The sequence below is a fragment of the Galeopterus variegatus genome, unplaced genomic scaffold, assembly GCF_000696425.1.
Source record: "Galeopterus variegatus unplaced genomic scaffold, G_variegatus-3.0.2 Scaffold2068, whole genome shotgun sequence".
In the NCBI taxonomy this organism is placed as follows: Eukaryota; Metazoa; Chordata; class Mammalia; order Dermoptera; family Cynocephalidae; genus Galeopterus; species Galeopterus variegatus.
The window spans coordinates 253,114-266,099 of NW_007728179.1; the positions used below are offsets into that span (position 1 = coordinate 253,114).

The 12,986-nt window shown below is 47.5% G+C and overlaps 1 protein-coding gene across 1 annotated transcript; it reads right to left on the reverse strand.

Annotated features, from left to right (window-relative positions):
* Positions 1–462: 462 nt before the first annotated feature.
* P2RY4 (pyrimidinergic receptor P2Y, G-protein coupled, 4) lies at positions 463–2,117 on the reverse strand. The gene has a single exon (XM_008580337.1). It carries the CDS (start codon positions 1,943–1,945, stop codon positions 848–850), a length of 1,098 nt encoding a protein of 365 aa, XP_008578559.1. The 5' UTR covers positions 1,946–2,117; the 3' UTR covers positions 463–847.
* Positions 2,118–12,986: the final 10,869 nt, after the last annotated feature.

A 12,986-nucleotide genomic window follows, 5' to 3' on the forward strand; every position in this document is an offset into this window, starting at 1 on the left:
ATAGACAGAAGAGCTCCTCCCTCTCAGTCCGAGCAATCCACTGTTCCTTTCATTAAGTACAGGCAAGCTGTCAAATGTGTTCTCAGCAAATATCATAAAGGAGATCAAGTCCCATTCCTGTTCCAAAGGCTGCTATCCGCTTGGGCCCTGCCCCCTGAGGCTCCTCAGGGTTCCCATCCCATAAAAAGACTCTAACTAATGGATGCACACCAATTCAACAGTGCCAGGCCTCCAGCTGCATGTGGCACGCAGGCTCCCTGAGTTAGCACTCTATTTCAGCACCTTGGTAGGCAAGACTATCCTGTCTTCAAGGGGGAACCAGGAAGTGGTTGTGGGTGCCACATATGGCACATCTTTGGTATCTGTTATATGCCAGTGCCCCACTTCCTGATTCTGGCTATCACCATCAGATAAGTCAGGCCGATCCTGAGATTACCCCACCTTCTCCACATCTTAAGTTGAATGCTCTCGTCTGGCTGGAGAAACATATGCTATAGGAGGATGAGGGGAAATGGGATGGGGAAAGAGGACTAGGGAAGATCTCCAGGAAGCCTTATAGGATCAAGAAACAGGACCAATGGCCCCAGGAAGGGCCATAAACACAGAGAAAGAAGTAGAGGCAGAGGAGTGACTGCTACTGCCTTTGGCTAAAGAGGAGCGGGCAAGGGAAGGGTTTATGAGCAATGGGGTCACACATGATTTCTCTGCCTCCCCCCAGCCCTCAGGTTGAGGGCTTCTCTCCAGAGCCTGGGAAAGAGAAGGAAGTGCCTTATCAGGTATCACTATTGGGTTCTCACATCTCTGCCCTGCACTCACCCTCTTTTCTCTCACTTCCCAACTTCCAGAGTTACAATCTACTTGCCCTAGGGGTAGGGCAGCCAATGTCCTGGGGGGTGGCTGCCCACCTGCAGCTGCTATCCTCAGGCAGGGACACCAGCGCCAGGGAGGAGGCAGCTGTAGAGGGCTGGGGCCCACCACTAAAGCAGAGCTGCCGAAGCTGACGTCGATACTTGTCCCCAGTGAGCAGATAGAGCACAGGATCCAGGCAGCTGTTGGCGCTGGCCAGGGGCCGAGTCACTTTGTAGACCATGTTGACAATGTTCAGAACCTGGCAGTCAGCTTCCAACAGCCTTGCCAGGTAATAAATGGTGCGGGTGATGTGGAAAGGCACAAAGCACACAGTGAAGACAGTCAGCACTGCAGCAATGGTGCGGAGGGAACGGAGACGAGAAGATGACTGGGCAGCCCCTGGCAAGGGCCGATACAGGCGCTGGGCCATGAGCCCATAGCAGACTAGAATGACCAGGCAGGGCACACCAAACAGCAGCCCCATGACTGCCGAGCTGAAGTGCACATAGTGGTCAAACTTCTCAGACTGAGTGGTGTCATGACACACGATGGTGGCCTCCTTCGTGCTAGTTGTGACAAAAAACAGGTTGGGCACAAGGCAGCCAGCTACAACCAACCAAACTGCCAGGCAGAGAAGGCCGGCCAGACGAGGGCGGCCCCAGTGTAGTGCCCGCAGAGGGTGGCAGATGCCCAGGTAGCGGTGCACACTGATGCAGGTGAGGAAAAGGACACTGCAGTAGAGGTTCCAATAGAAGAGAAAGCGGATGAACTTGCAGAGCCCAGTGCCAAAGGGCCAGTGGTTGCGGGCTGCATAATAGTAGATGAGGGTGGGCAATGACAGCACATACAAGGTGTCTGACAATGCCAAGTGGAACATGTAGGTGGCCGTTGCATCCCAGGGTCGGAGGCGAAAGAGGAAGAGCCAGAGGGTCAGGGCATTGAGGCCTAATCCCAGCACAAAGACAACTGCATAGCTCACAGGTAGCAAGATGAACTTGAACTCCTCGTCAAACCAGCAGTCCTGCTCCACCTCACTGCTGCCAGCACCAGAGCGGGGGCCTAGGAATCTGAGCAGCGAGGACTCTGCACTGGCCATGGCCCCCCTAGAGGTGGAAAGAGCATAAATGAGGTGTCTGGGTTTCCCTGGTCCCCCAGCCCTGACCTGGGGCGAAAAAGCAGAGAACAGGGAAAGAGCAATGGTTGAAGCACTAGGGAGAGTGAGTGGAGGGCATCCGGGTGCAGCCCAAGCCAGCCCAGCTCCAACCTGAGCTCCCCTGGTCCAGCCCCGAGTGTGGTGGGCAGCAGGCACCGGCACTCAGGAGTGCGGTCAGCAGGTTTGGGTTATTCTCATGCTGCAGCTGACTCTGTCCTTCAGAGCCTGGCTGGCTGAATAGGGTGGAGCCCACCAGCACTTTTCCAAAGTATGAAGATGCCCAGACCCAAATTGTCTCCTAACTCGTCATCATAATTGTGTCCCTATGAAGCAGGGCATCTCTCCCCAGGCTGCCTTCACCTCCCCTTTCACCCTGGTCCCGGTGTCTCCATACTACATTTACCTCTGACACCTTCCTCCCACCTGCTTACAGTCCAGAAGCCCCATCCCTACCCTTGCCCAAGTACCTTGGCACATCTCCTACCTGGTCCCCTTGAAGCTGAGCCTGGATGACTCTGTCACCCTTCCCTTCAGCAGCCAGAGGGCATATCCAAGGGGGCGGGGTTAGGGTGGGGCCTGTCCCTCCTCCCACCTCAGGAGATTGTCAGAGCTAGAAAGGCCCTTTGAGATTATCCAGCCGAACCCACTCATGGTACAGATTGGGAAACTGGACCCAGCAAGATTACTGATTAACAGCTTCGAAATGACTGTAGGAGGGAGTACACAAGGAAACATCCAAGTTTACAGATGAAGAGCCTGGCCACTGGGGATAACTAAATTACAGGAACATTACAAGTCTGTGTAAGTGAGCAGAAACATGGGAAATGAATTTTAACATGGGAAGTGCAAGACAACATGTTGAAAGACTTTTTTTTTTTTTAAAGATGACCAGCAAGGGGATGTCAACGCTTGGCTTGGTGTTGTCAGCACCACGCTCAGCCAGTGAGCAAACCGGCCATCCCTATATAGGATCCAAACCCATGGCCTTGGTGTTATCAGCACCGCACTCTCCCGAGTGAGCCACGGGCCGGCACTTGAAAGACTTTAAAAAATCTAAACTACGACATAAATCTTAACTTCATATGCATACAATTATACCAAATACTAATTTATAGCACTTACTATGTGCCAAGCAATGTTCTAAGTACTTTATACTTATTAGTGACCCCATAGGCTCTCTATGAAGTAGGTACTGTTGTTGTTACTATTTTGCTAATGAGAAAACTAAGGCACAGGGAGTTTAAGTATTTTGCTAATTAGTGGTAGAGTCAAGATTTGAATCCAGGTGGACTTGCTTTTGGGCCAGACTCAAGCATCCATGACTTAATTGCTATGCTTAGTTGTCTCTCTAAACCACTGGCCACAATCTAGGAAAGGACCAAAAAATATATACTGGGAGCCTACTATGTGTGTGGTTCGGTTTTAGGCACTGATAGTTCACTAGGAGTGAACAAAACACAAAAACTCCCACCCTAATATGCTTACATACTATCGGAGGGGGGCAACATAATAAAATTAAGTAAAACATATAGATTGTGATCACTGTTACGGAGAAGACTAAAGGAGGGAAGGGGAATAGAGAAGGTTGCTGTTTTCAATATTAGAGTGACTTTTGAATAAAGACCAGGTGTTGTGAGGAAGGGGAAACATAGAATATGAGGTCAGAGAGTTTGTCAGGGACAAATCATGAAGGTCCTTAGAGGCCATCATAGAGCCTCCTTGGCTCTTACTTTCAGTGAATTGGAAGCCACTGAGGGTTTAGAGGAGAGAGGTGTCATCATCTGATTTACATTTTAGAAGGCTCTCTGGCCAGCTCTATGTTGAGAATAGGGCGGCACAGGGGGAAGACCAGTCAAGAGGCCATTGCCAAGAGATGATAGTAGCTTGGACAAGGATGACGGAGGTGGTGAGAAGTGGTCAGATTCTGTATAGATTTCGAAAGTGGAGACAACAAGATTTACTGATGTGGGGTGTGAGAGAAAGGAGTCAGGAATGACTCCAAGATTTTTGACCTGAGCAACTGGAAGAACATAGTTACTATTTACAGAGATAGGGAGGCTGTGAGAAGAGCAGATTTGGGGAAAGATAGGGAGCTCATTTTCAGCCTGTAGATTTTGAGATACCTATCATACATGTAAGAGGAGATGGCCAGGAGGCAGTTCACGCCTCCCTAAGGAAGCTAGCTAGTAAACTTCCCTTACAGACTCCACCCTTTCCTACACAGCACCCCTCATCTCTCCCAATCACTCCCAGAAACCCTGGTCTGAATACAGTGAAGACACAGAGAGCAAGCCTAGATGTTTGAGAGCCCAGTGGCAGGGAACACCCAGTTGACAGCAGCTCTGGATCTGGGGCTCCTGGAGCTAACTGCAACTCTGTAAGTATTGATGTGTTAGGCACAGGAAGCAAACACAGTCTGGAGGACTGTGAGGATGAGGTGGGCAGTGCTCTTAGGGAGGGGTGAGCAGGCTGGAGCAGAATCCACACTGAATGGAGTTCGGAAGCAGTGGGGACTCTGAACCTGATCCTCAGGTCTCAAGAATGTTACCCAGCTGGATTATGGGAGTGAGAGGAGGCAGGCCTGCAAGGGAGGCTCTAGAATCTAGAGTCTAGATCTCTTGGAAGGCCCAGAAAGCTGGAGGAAACCTGGAGATCCTTGCCCTGTAGCAGCATAGCAGGTGGGATGAAAGGTAGGACTGGAGGAAGCAGTCATAAACTGAGTCCTCAACAGCTGACTACCGTGACATTGCATAAAAGGCCTGGGTTTCTGGAGCCAGACGGACTTGAGTTCAAACCCTTGTTCTTCCACTTAGTTATGTGACCCTGGACACCCCTCTGTAACTTAATTTCCTCATCAGTGAATGGGGATAATAATACCAACCTTTTAGGGTTTTTTGAATATTGAATTGGTTGATAGGTGTGGGAATGCTTTGTAAACCATAAAAAGCTGCAAATCTATATGGTATTTTTTATTATTACTTTGCTCCCGGGGATGAACCTGGCCTCTTCAGCAGAGGACAAGTATGATTTGAGGCTTGGTGTACACCCAAGGGTAAGCGCCACAGTAGAGAAGCAAGCTGGTTAACCTCTGCAACGTTTCACCTGGCTTAGCTGTGCTAGGTTTCTGCTCCTCCCTGGGCACAGCTGCAGCTGCTGCCGCTGCCACCACTGCCACCCAGTGGCTACTTCGGGAAAAGACCTCTCCCAACATTCCCCAGTTGAGGCCCTAGCTTCTACTTTCCTCACGCGGGATGATAGGAATGAAACGCTGCACAACAGAGCTCTCTTTCTCTTCTGTGAAACTCTTCTTCACTTTGGTTGCTGTGACTTTGCATTAGTCTGGTTCTCCTCTTCCTCTGGATGTTCCTTCTGACTCCTTCCCTGGCTCCTTTTTGTCCTCCCTTCCTCAAATGCGAGCCTTCCCCCAAGGAGCCTCTTCTCTCCTCCCTTCTCGTCTCTCCTCTCTTCCCTCTCTCCTCCCTCTGCACCACCTCTCTCTTTCTGCCCCACTTCCTCCCCCTCTCTCTCAGAACACCCACTCTCATGATTTCAACTGTCAGTTAGAGATTATTAATAGTTCTACTGATGAAAAGACTCCAGAGTACAGATCTCTCTCTAATCAAGTTTTATCTCTCCCTCTCTCACACTTACCACATTTGATTTCTTTCTTTTTTTTTTTTTTTTAAAAGATGACCGGTAAGGGGATCTTAACCCTTGACTTGGTGTTCTCAACACCATGCTCACCCAGTGAGCAACCGGCCATCCCTATATGGGATCCGAACCCGGGGCCTTGGTGTTATCAGCACCGCACTCTCCCGAGTGAGCCACAGGCCGGCCCGACCACATTTGATTTCTACAGAGATTATGGCACATGCCATAGGTTGCCTAGAATTACACTCATTTGTGTTTTTGTCCATCTCCTCCTGATCCTCTCACCCTCACTCCCAAAGCCCCTTGAGGTCATGCACCTGGTTTTACCTCTATCTTTCCCACAGCCTTCCAAGTAAAGTTATGATAACATGTGTTATGGATTTTTTTCCAAATTATATGTCCCGTTGTCCAAAAAATGCCTTCCACTTCAGAGTTAAGAGAACAGGTAACTTGCACATAGTAAGTGTTCAATAAATGTTGAATGAAGGAATGACTCAGTTATAGTTTGTTGAATTCAGTGGTTCCCACATCTATAATCTAAGCCCTGCATATGTTGTTTACTATAGGACACATCCACTTGGGGATCTCATTGACCTCTGGAATTTAGTATGCAGGAAAAGTTTATTATCTTCTTTCTCCTGACAGAGATGTATGGATACCATTATTGCTGATACCCTTCGATCCCCTGCTCCTGCAGTTTTTTCCAGTCCTCCCTCTCCTGGCCCCTCACATCTAGTATTCATAAATGTCTCAATGACATTTCTGTCTCTGCAATGTTTACCATTTCCTCAGCACCTAAAGAAGGAAAAGGGGAAAAGACATGGTTTCTAATATCTTTCTATGAGTTAGGAGGAAAAGAAAAGAGGAAAGAAGGGAGGAAGGAAGGAAGGAAAGAAATGAGGGAGGGAGGATAAGTGATATAGTAGAAAAAATGCAGACTTTGGAATCAGACACACCTAAGGTTCAACTCTGACTCCATTATTTACCAGCTATGTGACTGTGAATAAGCCTTCCTGAACATCCATTTCCTCACATGTAGAAGAAGAATACCAGCACCTAGCTTGTCATGAGAAGAAAATGAGGCAATGCATGTAGAGAACCCAGCATGATGTCTGGCAGTTAGCATCCTCAGCATTGTTATTCGGAATTAAAATACAGGTTATTTGGAGGGTGTGGGAGGTTCACCCCAATTGCTTGGGTTCTCTTTAAGAAGTGGAAAAATGAGATCACTTGCTTAGAGTAAGTGGAACGAGACAGTCACTTAAACCTGATGGAAAAGAGCAGTAATCTGAAACCCAGGATAATTCAGACTTACTAATAAAATCATGGGAAAGTGACTGAGTCCATATGATCGTACCCAAGTTAGCTCTGTCCGTATGTCTTGTCTGTAGTGTGGCCTTTTTGCCTTTCTAAATGTCTGTCTTTATCTCCAGCAAGGCTGTTAACAACCATAGAGCAGAGGAGGGGCCACATTATCCAGCACCTAGGACAATGCAGGAAGTCTCTGTTTCTACTATTTGATCCAGCTGTCTCTTTTCCATCCTCCTTCACTGAGCTAATGCCCTCATCCACATCCCACTTGAATCTGTTGGTATGATTTCAGTTGCAGTAACAGAAAATGTCAACTCAGCCAACTTTTTTAAAAAAGGAAGTGTATTATCTTGCATATAAGTCCAGGAGTGGGCAGCTTTGAAGCTGGCTAATTCAACAGTTCAACAACGTCGTTTTAAAAACCCTGATTCTTTCCATCTTTCTGACCTGCAACCCTCAGCATGTGGTTTAGCAACTCTCATGGTCACAAGGTGGTCGTTGCAGTTCAGGCATTGCATCGAAATGTGGCAATATTCAATGGTAGGAAAGAAAGGCCTCTCTTCCTGTGTGTTTATTTTTATCATTCAGAAGACCTTTCCCAGAATCTCCCCAGCACACTTCCCCGGAATTTGATCATGCCTGTAATTAAACCTACCACTGGCAAGGAGGATGAAATGACCATGACTTGCTTAGAGGAGCACAGAACCTTGTGGAAGAGGGCGGAAATACCTTCAAATAATGGGGATTCTGCCCCACAAGGAAAAAGGGGGAGATAGCTATTGAGTTGGAAAACAATCCTGTCTGCTACAATCCTTTACTGAATAAAATACCACCCCTTCCTCACGCAGAGATATGACCATCACTTCCTAACTGGAAGGCATGGGTGGGAACATCATTGGGGTGTGCAGAGTGAGGGTGGGTAAGGACCTGAAAATATGTCTCCCACCAATCTTTCACAGTGGCCATAAACTGCACATTTACAGGTGCGATCCTTTGCCTTCTTACCCTTGCATCCTTGTAAAATGCAAGTACCTCTGTTCAAGGAACAATAGTGATAGTTCTCTTTGAGGGACTACTAACTGGAAAGGGGCACAAGGGAATTTTCTGGGGAGATGGAAATGTTCTATATCTTGATCTGTGTAGTAGTTACATGTGTATATACACAGATGAATTAGTTTCGTAGATTCCTATGTCACCATAGTTCCTATGGTAACAAATTACCACAGACTTAGTGGCTTGAAATGATACACTTTTATTATTTTCTTACAGTTCTGGAAGTCAGAAATCTTAAGTTTCAATGGGCCAAATCAAGGTGTCAGCAGGGCCATGCCTGAACTGCAAGTTGTCATCTTCTGACCATGAGAGACTATGGGGGAGAATTCATTTCTTGAATTATGTCCCCCAAAAAACTCACTGGAGCTTGAATTGTGTCCCCTCCAAACCTCATGTGGAAATTTGATCCCCAATGTGGCAGTATTGGAAACTGATTGAGTCATGGGGGTGGATCCCTCATCAATGGATTAGTGCTCTCCCTAGGTGGGGGGAGTACTGAGTGAGTTCTTGCTCTATTAGTTCCCATGAGAGCTGGTTGTTTAAAAGACTCTGGCACCTCCCCCCCTTGCTTCCTCTCACCATGTGATCTGCTTGTACCACCGGCTGCCTGCCATTTTCTGCCATGAGTAGAAGCAGGCTGAGGCCCATGCCAGATGCAGCTGTCCCAGAATCATAAGCCAAATAAACTTCTGTTCTTTATAAATTACCCAGTATCAGGTATTTCTCTTATAGCAACACAAAATGGACTAGTACAGAAAATTGGTACCAGGAGTGTGGTGTTGCTATACAGATACCTGAAAATGTGGATGCACTTTGGAACTGGGTATTAGGAAAAGGTTGGAGGAGTTTGGAGGACTTAGAAGAAGACAAAAAGATGAGGGAAAGTTTGAAACATTTCAGAGACTGGTTAAATGGTTGTGACCAGAATGTTGATAGAAACATAGACAGTGAAGACCATGCAGATGATGAAGTCTCAGATAGAAATGAGGAACTTACTGGGAATTGGACAAAAGATAACCCTTGCTACACCATAGCAAGGAACTTGGCTGCATTGGGTTCATGCCCTTGGACTTAGTGGAAGGTGGGACTTAAGAGTTGTGAACCAGAATGTTTGGCAGAAGAAATTTCCAAGCAGCAAAGCATTAAGGAAGCTGCATGGTTACTTCTAACAGTCTACGCTGAGTTATGGCACAAAAGGCATGATGTAAAGCCAGAATTTAAAAGGGAAGCAGAGTATAAAGATTTGGAAAATTTGCAGCCTTGCCATGTGGTAGAGAAGCAGAGAGCCAGAGAAAAACGCAAGAGTGAAGCCGGATAAAGTGTTTGCTAAAGACATTAGTTTGGTGATGAGGCAGCCAGATGCTAATAACCAGCACAATGGTAAAAACACCCTAAAGGCATTTGAGAAGTCTGGAAGGGTGCCCCACCCATCACAGGCCCTGAGGCCTAGAAGGACTGAGTTGCCCCAGAGGACAGACCTGGGGTGCAGCTGCCCTCAGGAACCTTTTCCTTGCATCCCAACTGCTCTGACTAGAGCAGTCCTGCCTCAAATGGCCCCAAGAGTGGTTTGTGCAGCAGCTCTGGACAGTAGAAGCCTGAAACCTCAGTGGTGTCCACGCTGTGTTAAGTCAGCAGGCTGGCAGGATGTGAGAGCAGTGGAGGCGTGGCAGCTTCCACCCAGATTCCAGAGGATATATGGAAAAGCCTGGAGGCACAGGCAGAGACCTGCCACAGGGGTGGAGCCACAGCAGAAGCCATCTACTAGAGCAATGCCGAGCAGAAGAGTGGGGTCAGAGCCCCTACAGAGCTCCCCCAGGGAAATGACTAGTAGAGCCAAGGCAGTGGGACCACCATGGAGACCCCAGACCTATGGAGCTACCAGAGTGGAACACAGGCCTGGAAAAACCACAGGCACCAGTGCAGCACACTGGACTGCACCCAGCAGAGCTGTGGGGGTTAGGGTGCCCAAGGTTGTGGGGGCTCAGATGCCCAATTGTGCCCAGGATGCAGGACTTGGAATCAAAGAAGATTATTTTGGAGTTTAAAGACATAATATCTGCCCTGCTGGGTTTCAGACTTGTTTGGGGTCTGTTTCTCCTTTTTTCTGGCCTATTCCTCCCTTTTGGAACAGGAATGTATGCCCAATGTCTGTCCCACCATTGTATCTTGGAAGTAGATAACTTATATTGATTTCACAGATGGGACTTTGAACTTTGGGCTTCTGAGTTGAAACGAAACTTTGGGGATGAAATGAATGTATTTGCATGTGAAAAGGACATGAGTTTCGGGGGAACCAGGGGCAGAATGTAGTGGATTGAATTACATCCACCCAAAACTCACTGGAGCTTCAATTGTGTCCCCTCCAAACCTCATGTGGAAATTTGATCCCCAATGTGGCAGTGTTGGAAACTGATTGAGTCGTGTGGGTGGATCCCTCATGAATGGATTAGTGCTCTCCCTAGGTGGCAGGCGTAATGAGTGAGTTCTTGATCTATTAGTTCCCATGAAAGCCAGTTGTTTAAAAGACTCTGGCACCTCCCCCCTCTCTCTCTCTTGCTTCCTCTCACCATGTGATCTGCTTGTACCCACCAGCCGCCTGCCGTTTTCCGCCATGAGTAGAAGCAGCCTGAGGCCTGTGCCAAATGCAGCTGTCCCAGAATCGTAAGTCAAATAAACCTCTGTTCTTTATAAATTACCCAGTCTCAGGTATTTCTGTTATAGCAACACAAAACGGACTAATACAAGGGACTACTAAGTGGAAAGGGACACAAGGGAATTTTCTGGGGAGATGGAAATGTTCTGTATTTTGATCTGGGTGGTAGTTACATGTGTGTATACACAGATGAATTAGTTTCCTAGATTTCTATGTCACTGTATTTCCTATGGTAAAAAATTACCACAGACTCAGTGGCTTGAAATGATACACTTTTATTATTTTCTTACAGTTCTGGAGGTCGGAAGTCTTAAGTTTTGATGGGCCAAAATCAAGCTGTCAGCAGGGCCGTGCCTGAACTGCGAGTTGTCATCTTGTGACCATGAGAGACTATGGGGGAGAATTCATTTCTTTGCCTTTTCCACCTTCCAGAGCTGTAGTCCTTGCATTCCTTGGCTGACAGTCCCTTCTTCCATCTTCAAAGCCAGCAGTGTAGCATTTCCTTTCTGTCCTCATACTGCCTTCTGTCTCTCTAGTCAAATCTCCCTCCGCCTCTCTCTCATAAAGAGACTAGAGATTACATTTAGGGCCCACCTGGATAATCTAGAATAATCTCCCCATTTCAAGATTCTTAATTTAATCACATCTGCAAAGTCCCTTTTGCCATATAAGATAACATTCATAGGTTCCAGGGATTAGGACCTGATGTCTTCAGGGGCCATTATTCAGCCTGCCACAGTAGGTAAAAATTCATTGAGCTGCACTTAAGATTTGTGCATTTTACTGTCTGTGAATTATATCTCAGTCCAGAAATGCACATACTCCTGGGAAAGAGATAATGACTTAAGTTTAACCATAATAATGAATTAGAGACCAAGCAGACATACTTTCTTCCTACTTGGAGGACCATGGACCTGAGTTGAAAGAGGGGCTAAGTACCTAAAAGGGAAGAAGGAGCCTCAAGTGTGGGTCTGAAGACAAAAATGGGCTGACAGCTAGACCAAAAATAGATTCATTCTGACTCTTCTCCTCCCCCACAGACAACAACACTGGCAAGTATATGACTCTTTCCTGTATGTCTAGCATTAGTTTCTATCCCACTATGGTCCCTGCAGAGTCTGAGCTTCTAACTCTGTCTGGAAATCCCTGAGAAAGAGAGAGTTACAGCAAGTAAATGAAGACCCTGGGTGCATACTGGCCAGGAATGGCAGGGTATGACACAACTAACTGTGCAAAGGGAATATAGGACAGGGTGTCCAGGGCCCTTGGTGAGGAACAGGAGTTAGAGAAGGCCCTTCCCAGCCCTCTGAGCCACAGCTATAGCCATCCTCTGAGGAATGGACACCTCATTGCAGGGTTGAGGGCTGTGTCTATAGATAAATACTAAAGACCAGCCAGCTCTAAGTGGAGGCGAAGAAGGTCAGGGTCCTGGATCCCCAGAGCTTGGAGATTCTGTCTCTACATTCTCTATGCCCACAAAGCCCAGGCCTGGGCCCTATGGGAAGGACAGTCAAGAAAGGAAGATTACTTTATTGTTGCCATTGTGGGGGTCCTGGCAGCTGCAGGGACAGAAATATCTCTAATTCCATGAGTAGTCATATGAGGCAAGGGAAGCTGCTTAGCACATGGACTTAGTTTCAGGGATTGAAAAGAGTCAAGAGCTAGGGTGGGGGTAGGGGGCAGGGGTTACTCTAGGTAGGGGTGATACAAATGTCAATTGCCTATTCCCTCCAAATGCCATGTCCTGCCGGTAGAATCTGCCCCTGAGCCACGAATCGTAAGTTACCTTCCTCTCCAACAAGAAAAGAAGTTCAAGGCTCACGGACTTGTGCACACACTACTCAATACACCCAGCTTCCCCACCTCCTGCCCCCATGACCTACAGGAGATTGATCCCCATAAGCTGGGATAATCAGGGTTTCTAAACATCGGCTTGAAGAGTCCAAAGTCCCAAGTGGTGGGGGGCTGGGGAAAGGGTACTCTTTCCCCACCCTTGGCTTTCCTGTGGCCTGGAACAGCTGATCGAGAGATATAGAGACTGGAGTGTGACACAAGGCTCTCCTTTCAGAAACACAAAGGCCTATACTTTGAGCTCTCCTATTTCTATCCCCCCACCATGCTTCACCTTTAAAGCCTCCAACTCTATTTTGATCCTAGTCCTCAGATTCAAGACCTCACAAGGCCAAAACCATATCATTCCCATTCTCAAACTCCCCTGCCTTTAACATTATCAGAATCAGTCCCCCTACCACCAGGCTGTCCCAGCAGCAATGGCCTGCTAATCTTTTGGCCACTAATCTTTTAGCCACTAATCTG

Bases quoted from the DNA above. Each gene is read 5' to 3' on its own strand.
- P2RY4 (XM_008580337.1), bottom strand. From the start codon at position 1,945: ATGGCCAGTGCAGAGTCCTCGCTGCTCAGATTCCTAGGCCCCCGCTCT.